At 42.9% G+C, this 17,425-nt stretch overlaps 1 protein-coding gene across 4 annotated transcripts in view; it reads left to right on the plus strand.

The window, feature by feature from the left end:
* ap1b1 (adaptor related protein complex 1 subunit beta 1) overlaps positions 1 to 17,425 on the plus strand; it is an 83,006-nt gene that overhangs the window by 34,173 nt on the left and 31,408 nt on the right. For 3 of the 4 annotated variants that reach the window (XM_084323296.1, XM_084323297.1, XM_084323294.1), the window contains exons 12-19: positions 4,671 to 4,769; positions 9,801 to 10,060; positions 11,661 to 11,865; positions 12,294 to 12,314; positions 13,506 to 13,535; positions 13,652 to 13,789; positions 15,743 to 15,888; positions 17,025 to 17,154. In XM_084323296.1, the coding sequence (XP_084179422.1) occupies positions 4,671 to 4,769; positions 9,801 to 10,060; positions 11,661 to 11,865; positions 12,294 to 12,314; positions 13,506 to 13,535; positions 13,652 to 13,789; positions 15,743 to 15,888; positions 17,025 to 17,154 (1,029 nt within the window). The remainder of the gene's footprint in view (positions 1 to 4,670; positions 4,770 to 9,800; positions 10,061 to 11,660; positions 11,866 to 12,293; positions 12,315 to 13,505; positions 13,536 to 13,651; positions 13,790 to 15,742; positions 15,889 to 17,024; positions 17,155 to 17,425) is intronic. The other variant, XM_084323295.1, reaches the window with a different exon arrangement.

A 17,425-nucleotide genomic window follows, 5' to 3' on the forward strand; every position in this document is an offset into this window, starting at 1 on the left:
CATTTGGAATGTAGTGTACACATGCATTTATTCAAAACCAAATTAAGAGATTTGTGTTTTTAAAGTTGAATTAATAGGACACAGCCTTAAAAAAGTCATTTGGGTTGACCGTAATTTATCTAAAAATGTATATATTTCCTTTTTATATTACTAATATTTTAACAAGTATCAGTAATTAAATATACAGCTTAAGAAAGACAGGCTTATGTGCCCTTTCATTTTTTGTAAACCATGATTTTACAAGTTTATTCTATAATGGCAGTGTCCCTCGTAATGCAGTTACAATACCCATTTTGTACAGATAGTATCCACTTAAGCATAGTATACCAGTGATTAATATTTGAGCCAAAACTAATGGATTCTATTTTGAATTTATTGAAAATCATTGGTTACCCCGCATGACAGATGGTCGCCCCAAATGATGAAAGTAGTTAAAAGGCTATGTAAAATGTACACAATACAGTTCAGACAAAATAAAACTGAACAATAAAAACGATCTTTTCAAGTGGTCAAGTAAAAAATATTCAATATTTCAACATGTTAAACCGTGAAATGCACGGTAGGTTACAAGCTTCATCAGGAACATTCAAATATCACAAATGTTAAAAACATTAAAAAAGTTAAAGTGCAATACACATTACATGCTTCAGGAACGATTATTAATTTTTATTTTTTTGCAAGATCAACTCTGCCTCTTTGTTAACTACAACAAGCAATGCTGTTTGTTATTTAAGATGAGGTCGGACTCGGCAATGACAGATTTGTGTTCATTGTGCCGCTTTTATAAAGCCTCAAATGACGGCTTACAATATTTCATGAAAGCAAAGTGTTTCGTTTGTCTAAGATTTTTTTAGTAAAAAAAATAAATTCTTAATCTCGAAGCTTCGAATTTAAATCGAATCTCGGCCCCGAAGCTTCGAATTCCAAAAAAAATTCGAAGGTCAGCCCTACTACTCCTTTACATATAGTTAAATAACTGTTTCTGTATTCATTACTTCTATTCTATTACTTCAAGTTACAAATATTACATATTGTGATAGGAAAATCTTTATTTTTGTATTTGCTCTTTAACCCTGCTCAGAAAATGTCTACAATGCACTTCTGTGGAAATTGCCTACGTTTTTCTGTTCTATATGTCTTCGTAAAGATGCAAGGAGATACACAGGTGTTACTTTCAGTCACATCCTGCTACATCAAATATAATGATAAAACTGCCACTTGCAGGGGAGCTCCAGTAGCTCACCACGTACTGCGAGTGCTATTTCAGCGCCGTGGACAACCGCGCTCGCGCGGATCTGGGGCTGAGCGCGTTCGAATCCCGGACGGCAGCCGTGCCTTTCCCAGAGTGTCTTTCCCCCCCATCTGAACCCTTTCAGCCTGCTTCTGTCGGTCGAACTTGACCAAGTATGAGTGCGATGAAAAAGCGATAAACGCTAAAAAGAACCAGCTGACTGGTCAAAGTAAAAAAAAAAAAAAAAAAACTGCCACTTGCCAGGGCAACACGGGAAGCTTGTTTCCAGTTAGAAATGGCAGGTTTGCATTTTTGCCCCCCACCCCTGGTATGCGGTATCCTGTCTCTGCATTTAAACCATCTCTTTTCAGCTACACCTTGTAAACTGAAGTGAGACTCTGTGCACAGATAATACATTTAGCTTATCAGCTTCTATCCTTGATTCAAGTAAGCATTCTTTCACAGTTCCAACTGGGTCATTGTTAGCAAAAATTCCACCACAATATGCATTTGCATAGATGAAAAAATATACGTACGATCAAGGGAGAAAAACTCTGGAGGCCGATGGATGCTAAAAAAAAATTATGTTCTTTATTTATACAATTAAAACCAATTTGTTTAGTCAACATGCTTTCATCACAGGTTACATGTACGCTAGCTAACGGGGAAATGTAGATGCTAATGGACTTAGAATGTAATTATGGTCCATGATGATGTAATGCCACTTGTATTTGGGTAACCAGCGTTGCATAACAAACGATCCTCTTGGGTATGAATATATATTGCTCTTTAGCTCAAACGTAGCGTCAGCAGATACATAATGTTTGAATTGACTTAGGATAGATATGAAAAAAAGTGAGTTTATTTCAACTTTAAAGCTGCTTAACACTTTCAGTGCCGGCCATTAACGTTGATTAACACTTTCAGTGCCCACCACGTGATAAGATGTTTTATCAGCCCAATGCCTGAATGCCCACCACGACAATTAGCGTTTTATTTTTGTAGAATTCAGCGATCTGAATTCATATTTCATCAACCGAGTCTCCCGTTGGTATCCAGCCCCTGTAGAGATTGGACACATAGCCATAATTTAATACATAGATTAGGCGTTATTAACGCTAACATTGAAGTGGATGGTGGGCATTCAAGCGGTAAATCAAGATTAAGCTTGGGCTCTGAAAGTGTTAATGTCCTTGGATGCCAGCATCCACTTCAATGATGGCGTTAAAAACGCATAATCTATGTTTTAAATTATGGCTATGTGTCTAATCTGCCCGTCTCTTATCAATGACTTGTTTGCAGTCAACATTGTTGAAACGGATTGTTTTTTAATCGGTTCATATCCTTTTTATAGCATTTCGAAAAGCTATCGTTTTCTCAAATTTCAGGAAAATAGAAAGATTTCGTCATAAACGGCATTTATTGGAATATTCTCGAATACACTAGACACGTCATTTGTCGGCCTATTTATGAATCGTTTTCAAATAAACGCTAGATTATCTGTTGAATGTCGGATATTGCGTATTGGCTAGACATCATAACCTGGACTATACGGTATATAGAGAGAAGGAATAAAACGCTGAGAGACAGAATCCGTGTATCAAGGAAGCAACATTTTTATTTGTGAAGGTCGCTCTTATATACACACACTCAGCTGGTATTAATGACTCCATCACTCAGCTGGTGTCAGTCAATCACTCTGAATGGATGACGGGAGAGCACACTCATTATTGTCAACATTATCGATAGTATATGTGTACTTATGCACGCTATGGAAGCGAGCTGAGAAATCGATTATCTTATTTCCTCAACAGCACACACACACACACACACACACACACACACACACACACACACACACACACACACACACGTACACACACGTATACACATACGGGACACGCTGTTATCTCAGTGAAAACAGCTCTGATTATCCTAAAACTGGTAACATAGACTCCTTACCTTAGATCAGATGTTCTCCAAAAAGATTATTCCAATTCCTGATCACCATTCCAAATATCGAGCGCGTTTATTGATTGATTATTGGCTGCTGTAAATATATATATTCCAGGCTGCTTTCCATCTCGTGATCACTTCCCTCTTCATCAGACGGCTCGCCAGCATAGTGGAGCCAGTAGGCCCCCCCCCCCCCACACATCCACCAGTGTAATCGAATGGCCTGCAGTTACACAGGGATAGACGATAGGGGGCGGTATTTTCCCATCGGAGCTCCTAGAGGGGCTGCTGTACCAACGGGAAATGAAAATATGAAATAACGACATAACACGTCGCCGGAACTCAAAGTGTTAAGGGGAAATGAAGTTGGAATGAAACTTGAAAAGTGAACCCTGACTGAGGTTTTCTCTACCTCGTGCTCTTTAGTTTTGAATTAAAATGATATATGATCGTCATAATAGCCTCACTGCAATATAACTCGGAAAGTCTCCTTAAACAGCAATACCTTTAGCAGAATTTCCCCCTTGTCTCTCACAATGACATGTGGAATTATGAATCATAATTTTGAATGTCCGCTTTAATGCATAGCTTTAATCAGTGGGTGTCGGTCTGTTCTCGGCAGAGGTTGTCTTCACAGTACTCTTTTGAGGTGTGGCATACATATTTTTTTTCTAAAGTGTGAAAATGGATGTAAGAAGAAAAGACAAACTTTTAACTGGGAGTTGACGTTCTTTCCCTCGCAACTATGTCGAATCAAATCTTTGCTCATAGGGCCTGTATCCCTGTATACTTGTTCATACTTCACTGTTCATTTTTTTGCACATTACTGCTCAATTGCACAGCCCTGGTAAATATTCCATCCCACTGTATTGTTATTTGTATTCTAATTAGTGTATATACTTGATCATACTGTGCACAATTGTATAGCCCTGGCCTATTTTATTTTATAAATTTTATCCTATTGTGCATCGATTTGAATTTAATTTATATTCCATTTCTATCTTATCCAACCTTCTATTTTATTCCACCGTAATTGTCTGTCCGTTAATGTCGCGCCAAACGACCAAATCTAAATTCCTTGTATGTGTTTAACCCTTTCACTACCACACTAGTAGTAGTAGTAGTAGTAGTCGTTTATTGTCACTAATAAAGTACAGGTACATTACAGTGAGATGCTTGGTTCATACACATACAGCTCATTATAGTAATATTCCACAATTATTACAGTTGATAGTAATAATGGCACGCATACATTTCACACGACATGCGCATTTGATGATACATGCAGGACTATGTGGTATGTGTATCACCGCTGCCATTTCCACTACAGACAGTTGGGTAAGAATAACCTTCTGTATTGTGGTAGTGAAAGGGTTAAACTACTTGGGCAATAAAGAGCTTTGTGATTGTGATGGCAGTAAGTCGTGCCGGTGGGGGACTGAGCGATGACTCACACGCTGTGCCCACTCTCTCCTCCCTCCAGGTGCAGCTGCAGCTCCTGACGGCCATCGTCAAGCTGTTCCTGAAGAAGCCCACGGAGACCCAGGAGCTGGTGCAGCAGGTGCTCGGCCTGGCCACGCAGGTGAGCGAGATGTTTCCATGCACGGATCAAATCCCATATAGCAGTGTTTCTCAACTGGTGGGTCGCGACCCAAGAGTGGGTCGCGGGGCCATTTTGAGTGGGTCGCGGATGTGTGTACTACCTATCTTTGTGAAAGTGGCTTCTCAGCTCTGGTCCAGCTGAAGATGAAGCAGAGGAACAGATTGGACATTGAGCATGACCTCAGAGTTGCTTTGTCTACCATCACCCCAGACTTTGAGACTCTTGTCAGGAGCAAACAACATCCCCAGTTATCCCATTAGTTCCATGGGATGTTAAGCTAAGAAGTCTGCTAAGAAGGATATATTATTTATTATTATTATTTTATTTCATTGTTTTTAGCCCTAGTTGCACTTTTGTTGCAACCCCAGTTATCCCATTAGTTCCCCCAAACTTAGGTCTGTTATGTTAAACTATGAAATCTGCTAAGAAGCATATATTATTTATTATTATTTTATTTCATTGGGTTTTTAGCCCTAGTTGCACTTTTGTTGCACTTTTTGTGTTTATTTCATGTTTTTAACAGTGCATGAAAGATTGTGTATTACTGCAAAAAAAAAAAAAAAGTGGAAATAAATCATAGTGGTTCAAAAATTTGGGTTGCGACTTAATGACTAAAGAAAATGTTGGGTCCCGAGGCTAGACCAGTTGAGAACCACTGCCATATAGGATAGGGATGCACCGGTCAGACTTTTTCAGTCCCGATACCGATACCTGGGCTTTGGGTATCGGCCGATACCGAGTACCGATCCGATACCTGTTGTTCAATTAATAAACTGTATGCCTCACTGTGTGGAAGAGACTGGGATCATTCTTTTGTGCAAGGCAACATCAGACATTACTTTCCTAACTTAGTGAAACAAAATGTAACAAATGAACACAGATATAAATGTACTGAATTGTTATTTATTTAATTTACCGGTATTATGATATTATATTATTATATAAAAAAAACGATATATATATATTTTTTTACCGATACCCGATCCAGTTATTTTAGTCATATCGGGACCAATAACCGATATCAATATCAGATCGGTGCATCCCTAATATAAGATTCAAATATTAGTGGATGAGCTGTCAATATAATCATAGATGGGCTTTACAGTGCAGTTGTGCCAAGGATTGGATATTTTGTGTGCGAGGGGGAGGAGGGCGTCATGTTGAGTTGGGAACAACAATCATGCCCAAGGCTACAAAATATCAAAATGTGATTAATGCAGCGAAAGACCAGGGTTGTAGTGTTTTTATAGTGTGTTGTCAGTCATTATGCGTCATGTAGTGCTTTTAGAGTGTGTGTTATCAGTCATTATGCGTCATTATGACCTCCACCAGAGCTGTTTACGAGCTCTAGAGTGTCAGTGGCTTGTGCCTCACTATGATAAGGTGGCCACAACATGGCCAGACTCTGGTAATGAATGGCCTCGGCCTCCACAGATACAGTGGGCTCTGTGACAGGCTGTCTCATGTCTCAGGGACCACTGGTCCATTCGCTCCAGCTCGGCGGCCAGTCCAACCAGCGCCCAAAGCCTGCGGAGTGCATATCTATCTTCTCCATGGCTTTCACCCTGAAACCCAGTAAATGATCCTGAACGCTTTTTTTTTTGTATTATTTTTTTATTATTTTTTAAACAAACACATAAACAAACATGACAACACACAATAGGATATACAAATACACATATGCTCCAGCTCGTACCCCCCTCTCCCGGACCCCCCATTGGATAATCCAACCATTATAATTAGTTCCTAACCAGACACTACCATTATATGCTGGCTTTTATTCTCTCCACCACTTCTAACCACATTGCCATTTTGGATTCATTGAGACCCAAAATTCTAGCTGTTGATATTTCTTGATAAATCACATCGAGATATGTAAGAATCCAGACCTTACGGCAAATTTTTTCCGGTTGAAACCATCGTGATGCTATCAGCTTTTTAGCCACTGTGATACCGGATAAAACCAATCTCTTTAGCTGTGGAGGTACTGCATGCTCAAAGACATCATTCAGCAGTAATACAGAGGGGTGTACAGGTATATCAAGAGTTAAGAGATTTGACAATTGCTGGGTCACTTCTTTCCAAAATATCTTAACTGGTGGGCAGTCCCAGTACATGTGCATAAATGTCCCTTCGTCCCCATTTGTACATAAGGAGCATTTGGAGTCTTGTTTAAGACCCATTTTGTTCAGTCTTATAGGAGTTAAGTATGTCCTGTGAATATAGTTAAGATTGATTTGTTGATGGTCCGGGTTCCTTGATGCAAGGCGTACATTTGCCCAGGCTTCTTGCCAGTCAAAGTCTATCTCCAGGTCTGGTATATCCCTCCTCCAGACTGAGTCTAGATGTAGGGTTTCATACGAGGCCGTTAGTAATTGATGATAAAAATCTGAAACAAAACCTCTCGATGTCTCTCTTTCATAGAAGAATTTGTGGTACCTGTGGTGTACAATTGGTATCCTTAATGGAACACCATGAGCCTTCAAACATGCCAATAACTGTGCGTAAAAATAATATGAGGACTTGGTGAGATTAAATTTTTTGCATATCTCATCAAAACTACAAAAAGATCCTGAACGCTTGTAGACATTGTGCATCGGCCACTGTTACAGCCCTTGGATCCAAACGACAGTCTCGACTGATAAGAAGTTCTTTATTTAATTCCAATCCGTGACGTCATCTTTAGCACCGTGAAAACTGCATTGGAAACGTACATAAACGGACAAACAAACATTTCACATAATAGTTTCCACAGTACAGTACAAACACTAATTATATAATTATAACAATACATTGGTATCAAACTACAAGGATTACATTACTACACAGACATAAAATCATTCATTTACAAAGTTACAACCATAATCAATAAACAACAAAGCATAACTTGCTGCGCTCTCCAAGGAATGCAAAACATAATTCGAATGGTCCTTTCTTCTGTTTAAAAACACATCAACACATACAAAAGGATAAAAGTCGCACAGAAATACAAAGCGATACAAAAGACGCATCAAACTTTCCTGCTGCCGGCTACATTAACAGGCGCTTCCAGCTGTATTGATCTACGGTGCGCCCATTAGGCATGGGTACCTTTCACATGTTAACCGATACGGTACCGGTACCTGTGAATCGATACCGGTACCCAACGGTACCTTTTTCTGTACTTTAGTCTCTAAAAATGTAATTTACCTACCTCAGTCGTGAAAAAAAAATCCAAACTTCAAATAACTACACTTTCGACCGTTTTCGGCTTGCCATTGCCCCGACTGCTTTGTTGTTGAATCAAGTCAAATCCTAGGTAAGCATATATTGTGCGTGTGAACGTTGACATGAAAAGAAAAAAGGTAAAAGAAAAATACAAATAAGTGTAAAAAAATACTTGAATCGATACTTGGTAGTACCGACGTGTTTCGGTAAGTACCTTTTTAAAAGTACCGAATTCGGTACCCATCCCTAGCGCCCATGGGGACAGATTTATGTAGACCTACGGGTATCGAACTCCGGTAAAATCCCACACTCTCACACATCTCAAGTGGTCCTTTACAGCCACTGTCCATGTATCGGACAAACCAGTTCAAATCCACTTATTGACAAACTAAAAGGCCATGATCATCATACCAGAGTGTGGCACGTTGGACGTTGAATAGGCATCCTGATCTTTGGAAGTGTTGGACAATGTGATGATAGCAGGCACAATTAAAGAATATATAAGTACAATTGTTCTGCTCTGAAACTCAAAGCCAATAAGGCACAGTTGGCTGTAATACTGTGTTGTGTTGGAGCCGCCTGTCGCCACTTGTATCTCATTGCCTCCTGCAGACTAAACCTGCATTAATTTACTGAGCATGATGATCCATTGAATTAATCCTGTGAACCAGATGTTGTCAATATTGAGTCATGTGTGTTTTTCTGTTGTTGTTGCTTTTTCCTGTGTTCTTATAATGTGATTATTATTGTACTTGATATAATTGAGTTTGATAAAGCAAGAAGCATTAGTTAGGCAGGCTTGCATAATATCAACCCAGAAGTCTCAACTGCTGTGAATGAGCCTACTTTGGGAAACCAGGTCTTGATGTTCATATTTGTCCCCGAAATAGCTTCAGTTCAGCTCTCGCCACTTTAACCTATATACTGTAGCTTATAAGATATATAGTTAAGATATATATAATGGCTTATAAAATATTTAAAAAATTATGTTTTCAAACAGGGTTCCCTTTGTTATGGAAATTGCATGCGTTTGAATTATTAATGTGATTAGTATGTTATGTAATAATGCCCATAAGTGTCTAGTATATATATATATATATATATATATATATTGGCATTTAGCTCACGATAAGCCTTCAAAATCTTCAGACTGTTGGACTAGCTAAAAGTTAACATTGAATGTTAATTCTTCGGGGTTTCTTTTTTTCTGAACGCTCCTAGGATTATTCTGTCTGAGCCTTAAATATTCTCTATATTTAAGATTTCATGACCTATCAATATGGATCTTACTTCCAACAGGGTTCCTGTGGGGTCTAATCAGAATGTTAGGTCTTAGAAAGGTTTTGATATGTCTTAAAGGTGTATTGGATTTTGACGTTACTTCTATGTTGTGATCTCTGTAGCACGCTTAAATGTGTGTGGGGGGGAAATGTCTGTGCTGGGGGGGAAATGTCTGTGCTTACTGCAAAGCTAGCAGTATGGTAATTAGCCAATCAGTTCCCCCTAACAATTTGAATGGAATTACTTCTTCCATAGTAATCTTGGTGAATTTCTTGCCAGTATGGCCATGAAATGCGTATTAAATCCTAGATAAAAAAATATCTATTGTTGCCAGGCTCCGATGATGTGCCCATCTCCCTTACGCTTCATCCGAGTGCTGGCACTACCCTGAGGCCAAGCCCTCGACTCCTGTGTAGATCTCATCCATTCTCTGCCCACTCCGCTACCAGGGGAAATAAGCACAGAGTATTCATTATACACGCACACTACATCACTAAACTCATCATCCCTCCATCTCTCCAGGACTCGGACAATCCAGACCTGAGGGACCGCGGCTACATCTACTGGCGCCTGCTGTCCACGGACCCCGCCGCCGCCAAGGAGGTGGTTCTGGCCGAAAAGCCGCTGATTTCCGAGGAGACGGACCTGATTGAGCCCACGCTGCTGGAGGAGCTGATCTGCCACATCGGCACCTTGGCCTCCGTCTACCACAAGCCCCCCAGCGCCTTCGTGGAGGGCAGCCGCGGCGTGATTCACAAGAGGCTCCCCGCCCGCACCGGATCGTGAGTCACACCTGAACTGATGATGGGTTTTTCTGGGTGGAGGGTTTATTTACTGAAGTGGAGCTCCCATGTTGACGCTCTTTTTTTATTGCGAGTTTTCTGCGGTTTGCTGAGTCATAGACTAATCACTGCAGTTGAGCTGCGCGTCCGCTTCCCCTCTTGTCCCGCTTCAAGTGGAACACGCTGCACCCAGTGAACGGCTGTGAATTTATATTATCAGCAGAGTTCTGCCGTGTTCTGAGGGTAGAGTCAACTGAATTCAGTTTAGTCTTGCATTAAATGCAGCTAATTGACTCATCTCAAGCCCTGCCCTATTTTCTTGATCCTCCGATCACAGAGGATCAAGAAAAGAGGGTGGGTTTGAGATAAGTAACATATATAGTGCATCCGGAAAGTATTCATACCCCTTCACTTTTTCCACATTTTGTTATGTTACAGCCTTATTCCAAAATGGATTAAATATTTTTTCCCCCTCAAAATTCTACACACAATACCCAATAATGACAAAGTGAAAATTCACACGCTTTACTCAATACTTTGTTGAAGCACCTTTGGCAGCAATTACAGCATCAAGTCTTCGAGTATGATGCTACAAGCTTGGCAGACCTATTTTTGGGCAGTTTCTCCCATTCTTCTTTGCAGATTGTGTCAAGCTCCATCAGGTTGGATGGAGAGGTCTGTGCACAGCCATTTTCAGATTTTTCCAGAGATGTTCAATCAGGTTCAAGTCTGGGCTCTGGCTGGGCCACTCGAGGACATTCAGACGGGTCCCGAAGCCACTCCTTTGTTATCCTGGCTGTGTGCTTAGGGTCGTTGTCCTGTTGGAAGACCAGACAATTTGGTTTCTCATGGTCTGAGAGTCCTTTAGGTGCTTTGGCAAACGCCATGCGGGCTGTCATGTGCCTTTTACTGAGGAGTGGCTTCCGTAAAGGCCTGATTGGTGGAGTGCTGCAGAGATGATTGTCCTTCTGGAAGTTTCTCCCATCGCCACAGAGGAACACTGGAGCTCTGTCAGAGTGACCATCGGGTTCTTGCTATTGGTCACCTCCCTGACCTAGGCCCTTCTCCCCCAATGGCTCATTTTGGCCGGGCGGCCAGCTCTAGGAAGAGTCCTGGTGGTTCCGAACTTCTTCCATTTGCAAATGATGGAGACGACTGTGCTCTTTGGCACCTTCAAAGCTGCAGATAATTTTTTTACCCTTCCCCAGCTATGTGCCTCGTTACAATCCTGTCTCAGAGGTCTACAGACGATTCCTTTGAGGTTTGTGCTCTGACATGCACTGTCAACTGTGGGACCTTATATAGACGGGTGTGTGCCATTACAAATCATGTCCAATCAATTGAATTTACCACAGGTGGACTCCAATCACGTTGTAGAAACATCTCAAGGATGATCAGAGGAAACCGGATGGACCTGAGCTAAATTTCGAGTGTCATAGCAAAGTGTGTGAATACGCTCTAACATAACAAAATGTGGAAAAAGTCAAGGGGTATGAATACTTTCCGGATGCACTGTATAGTTTATAGTAGATTTAAACCAAATTGTTCAAATGTCCTGACCCCCCCCCCCCCCCCCCCCTCTCTTCTCTCTCTCTTCCAGAGGGGAGAGTGCAGAGAGCCCAGACACAGGCGCTGCTGCTGCCGCCTCCGAGGCCCCCCCCGCGGTCATCCCGTCCCAGGGAGACCTCCTGGGTGACCTCCTTAACCTGGACCTGGCTCCCCCCGCCAGCACCGGGCCACCACCCGCCACCTCCGGCATGCAGCTGGGGGCCATGGACCTGCTCGGAGGAGGACTGGACAGCCTGGTAGGTGCTCCTCTATTCTCCTCACGGCGTTCCGTCGCAGGCGTTTAATGTTGTGAGTGACGATGGGTGGTTGTAATCAACTAGCAGGTGGTTATCATCAAATGACAAACCGTGGCCAATAAGCAGCGGCGGCGTGCCATATTGACTGACGAGACAATTGGGACAAAAGGGTAATTTATGTTCCCCTGTCTTAGCCAGAACGCTCTCGTTGAAAGAGATTTTAATCTCAATGAGACTTTTTTTCCTGGTTAAGGTTAAATAAAAAAACGATAAATGAATTGTCGGGACAAACCGCTGTGCTTGTCCTTGTTCAACTGCTCTTTAGCTTATTGATTCCCCCCCCTCTTTGTATTCTGCTTACACCTGCTTTTTCGTTCTTTTGACCCTTGTGTACTTTTCCCCTCTCCGTTCCAACGCTACACCTGCAGATGGGGGACGAGTCTGAACCGGTAACTACAGGGAGTTACACGTCAATACCACTTGATTACTTTAAGAGATGCACTGGATCACGTCCTTTTTTAGCTGTTCTGTCTGTGCTCTTGTGTTCTCTTGTGTTCTCTTGTGTTCTCTTATGTTCTCCTCACCTCTTGGGTTTTCTCACACGTCTGTCTGTGTCACACGTGGCGGCTCCGTGTGTGTCCCTCCGTTCCTTACCCTCCGAAAGCATGTCCCCTCCCCCCTGAGCCCCAGAGTCTCTTCTCGTGTCTGATCACTGGGCTCTGCGGTGTGTCTCATCTGTCCATCAGCCATACACTCCCCCGCGGACGGACACCCCTCAGTCTCCTCAGCCCCCGTCACCCACAGATTACAGCCCCACTGAGGTTGGTCCAGGGGATCTGGGACCAGTAAAGCTCCATCTAGAATCCTGCCGTGACCGATAGCCGGTCTTCCTCAGCAGTCTCCTTGTGCCTTCTTTTCCCCACGTGTTCTATTTCCCCACACTCTTCTGAGATGTTGGGAAATCTTGCTTTTTGTATTGTATTTTGTTGTCTCAATAGTGTCCTATTGTTGGTAGTTTACAACTTTGTCAAGGTTGTTCTAGGGCTCGGAGGTATAGCCAAAGTAACAGTAATGTGCATAGCAGTTATATATATATAACGAAGCTACAGAGTAAATATGCTTAATTTACATCACCGTCATCAACAATATATATACACAACTGTAATTTTGCACTGAAAAAAACAAATACTGTCAAATATGATTATTATACCTTCAAATTTTTAAATATCTTGATGTCATATTTTGAACATATCGCCCAGCCCTAGGTTGTTGCATATTAGTCCACTTGTACCCCTAACCTTACATATTCACCATAGTAGTGCTGCTACTCTCACCTCTCACGCTTGGCCTCTCAATGAGTAGCATTTGACCAAAGCTTTCGCTAGCTGCTCAGCTCGTTGCATACCGAGCATTCGGGAGGTCAGTGGAAACCGTATATACGTACAGTTCTCCGCTCTGTACTGATATCGCCCCTCCGGTTTCTCATACCCTTTTTACAGTCTCAACCCATAGTCATCATTAATCACAAACACTTTGTCTTCCTCTCTCGCGCTCCTTCATCAACCCTCCTTAGACGTCCCAGAATAGTGTTTCACCCGGCAATAAGGGATAACCTGACTTGTGCTCTTCTCCCCCCTCAGCTCGGTGGAGATATCGGAGGAAGCCCTGCAGTAAGTCATCATAGTTTCACAACACTTTCCACAGCTCGCTGCCTCAGTATACTGTTACTCTACAGAACGTCTGTATGACTTCCCTCAACATCTTCTATGGTTCTCGCGTTCTCCAGATGGGGGCCGGCTTCGGGGCACCTCCTTCTGTAATGCCTGCTTCCCTCAACGCTCCCGTGGGCGGAGGCCTGAGTGACCTGTTTGACCTGGGAGGTGGAGTTGGCATGCCCATGGGAGCCTACGTCCCCACCAAGACGGTGAGGCTCCATGCACTGTGATGGAATATGATTCAAGATTCAAGAGATTTATTTGTCACATACAGTACATACACGAGACATGTAGTGAAATGAAGGGGGCCATGCCCGCCTTGATTGTGCAAAAATATAGATAATAAAATAGACATGATAAAAAGTAATACGAATAAAATGCAATACAATGCTAAGCTTAACCCATTCTCTGCCGGAGCTTATATCCATCCTTGTAGCCTCTCTGCCAGCGCTATTTGTCTATGGAGATGTTCACCTTCTTTGCAGGGCTATAACTTTTTAAATTGTATTGCTAAATTGACATTACTATGGCCCATTCAACATCAATTATCTATCGTTCAGGATGTAGGAACGTTTTACATTTTCATTCACACATTCATACTAAAATAGTATAAATATGTTTTTATCGTTTTCTGCTGTATTTCATAGAACGTGAGATATAGCCATAAATGCTAGGGATGGGTACCTTTCACATTTGAACCGATACGGTACCGGTACCTGTGAATCGATACCGGTACCCAACGGTACCTTTTTTCGGTACTTTAGTCTCAAGAAATTTAATTTACTTACCTCAGTCGTGAAAAAAATTATCCAAACTTCAAATAACTACAATTTCGACAGTTTTCGGCTTGCCATTGCTCCGACTGCTTTGTTGTTGAATCAAGTCAAATCCTAGGTAAGCATATATTGTGCGTGTGAACGTTGACATGAAAAGAAAAAAGGTAAAAAAAAAAAAAAATTCCGGTATCTCACTTGAATCGATACTCGGTAGTACCGACGTGTTTCGGTTCGGTACCTCAAAAGTACCGAATTCGGTACCCATCCCTAATAAATGCATATATTAGATGATCAAATGCAGTTTGATACCGATCAACGTTATATACAAAATTTCAACTGTACATGATCCTAAACGTCATGACTGGTCATCTGCTGGTGACCGGAGGGGGGGGGGGGGGGGGGGGGTCGTTTATAATTCAATGACCGACGTTAAATGATTCATGTAGTATGGGTGATGTATAGATCAGAGCAGTTTGTATGGATAATAATAATCAAAAACGCTGAAACTTACGGCAGCTTCCTCTTACCGTTGGGCGATCACACTGGCGCAAACAGATCCCAGTTATGTGATGTTGATCTAGGTGATCCAGTTCCGGTTTGTATAATACTAATATACGTCCAATCATGTTGTTTATTGAGTTATGGCAACGGATCGATATCCACGGTGTCTGGATAGAGTCGGACGGAATAGGGGACGGACTAAGCACTTCCGGCCACTTCCGGTTTTGGCAACTCGCCGATCGGCCACCAGGTGGCGGTATTGAAGCGTTGCAGAGTTGAGCGGAGTCCTACAGCACCAGCAAAGACTCCGTGGGTGAAATGTGAATACCATGACGAAAATATGAAATATTGATCTCAAAGACGTGTTAAGGCGTCATTGGCAGATTACCCATGGCGGAGAATGACGTGTTAACAAGTCATTGGCGAGCAATGGGTTAAGAATGAAAGGTAATGAGTACTATATACAATAATATACAGTTATGTTTTTTTTTAAGTGACCTCTTTTGTAGTGTGTGTGAGAGTGTAAGTGAGGATGTGTGTGTGTACTTGTGTGTGGAGAGATCAGTGTTCTGATGGCCTGGGGGAAGAAGCTGAGTTGGAGTCTCTCTGTTCTTGCTGCATGTATGCGGAGGCGCTTGCCTGACCGCAGCACATATTCCCTTTATTCAGGCATCATAGCAGGAGGGGGAGGGGAGGTACAGGTATGGGCAGGGTAACAGTGAAGTATAGACAAGGTACCCTAACTGGCATGATATACGTCATATGTTGTAGTCCATGCAGACTAATGTAGAGGTAGCAGTTGAGATGGCGGCGGTCAACTGCGTTGCCTTGGTGTTATTGACACATAGCCGAATAAATCACAGTACTGACGATGTGTGTTCTCAGGTGTGGCTGCCAGCCATGAAGGCCAAGGGTCTGGAGATCTCTGGCACCTTCGCTCGGCGTGCTGGAGTCATCCAGATGGAGATGACCTTCACTAACAAGGCCATGAGTGTCATGACCGACTTCGCCGTCCAGTTCAACAGAAACAGGTCAGAGCACTCTTTTTAATGAACACTCAAAGGGGGCAACAGGGGCTCGGGACGTAGAGCAGTCGTCTGGTAATCCAGAGGTTCCCAGGTCGATTCACGCTGCTCCCAGGCAGCGTGTCGAAGTGTCCTTGAGCGAGACACTTAACCGCTAATTGCTCCTGATGAGCAGGTTGGCAGCTTGCATGGTTGCATCCGCCGTGTGAATGTGTGAGTGAATGGGCAAAATGTGAGTAACAAATTGTAAAGCGCTTTGGATAAAAGCACTACATAAATGCAGTCCATACATTACATTTGGTCATTCAGCTCAGGGGTTCCCAAAGTTTTCAGGCTGCGACCCCCGAAATAACAGTGTCAGAGAGCTGCGACCCCAACTATTATAGGAGGTAAAAAAATCTTTTTTTGGTATGGTTGAAACATGCAAACGTTCAAACGCACACACACTAATAAGCATTGGAGGCTTTTAACCAGGGCCGGACTGGGGAAATCATTCAGGCCAGGAAATATAGCCACTTTTTAAGCAGGGGGTCTGGGGGTCCCCCACCAGGAAATGTTTTGTTACAAAGACTTCATTTCCTGCATTCTGGTGTAGGAATATTTTTATTTGTACCCTTTAAATGCCAGTGTTTGTGATGGCATCACAAATTATTGTTAAAAAACAGGCTAGCATGATTAGCAACAACACTGATTTTGATGGATTTTCAGTTTTTTGTAAGGGTCCCGCCTCCACCAATCACATGCGGCTCCCTTTGTGTGTGTGTGTGTGTGTGTGAGAGATCCAACTTGTGTGGGTTGCAGTGATCTCCTGGTTGTTCCCCACCTAGGTTATCTAACTATTGGCCTGGCCTGCTTCTAAGTTCAGTGGCCTGAGTTTTTTTTGGAAACCATCTGGCGACCCCCCCCCCCCCCCCCACGGCGGCTCGCGACCCCCACTTTGGGAACACTGATTTAGCTGATACTTTTACCCAAACCCACTTGCAAGTTCTGACGAGTTCAACTGAACTACAAAAGTTGTATTTTATTCTATGCTATTCTAACTAGTGGGTAAGTGAAGGCATCAGACATGGCCCTCAATCTTAACTTTGTTGTTGTCACCACATGGTTGTGACGTTGTCTCTCCTCCGGGGTTCTGTTTGCAGTTTCGGTCTCGCCCCTGCCGGCCCCCTCCAGGTCCTCACGCCCCTCAGCCCAAACCAGACCATGGAAGTCAGCCTCCCCCTCAACACCGTGGGGCCTGTGATGAAGATGGAGCCCCTCAACAACCTGCAGGTAACCTCCCCACCATGTTGCTTTACCGTGGTGTGCATGAAGAACTATAGGATGGGCTCAAGTTAGGGCGGCTAGGTGGTGTAGTGGGCAAGGCACTCGCCACCAGTGTGGAGACGCTAGGATTCGCGTGTTCGAATCCAGCTCTCCACATTGTTTTTCAGTTTGGCTGGTCGTCCGCAGTAATACACATTGGCCGTATTACGGGGAGGGAAAACTGAAGGGTGGGGATCGAACGTTGTGAACAAGCGACTCCTACAAGTCGGTTGGTGCG

This window comes from Notolepis coatsorum (assembly GCF_963971535.1).
Source record: "Notolepis coatsorum genome assembly, chromosome: 10".
Classification (NCBI taxonomy): Eukaryota; Metazoa; Chordata; class Actinopteri; order Aulopiformes; family Paralepididae; genus Notolepis; species Notolepis coatsorum.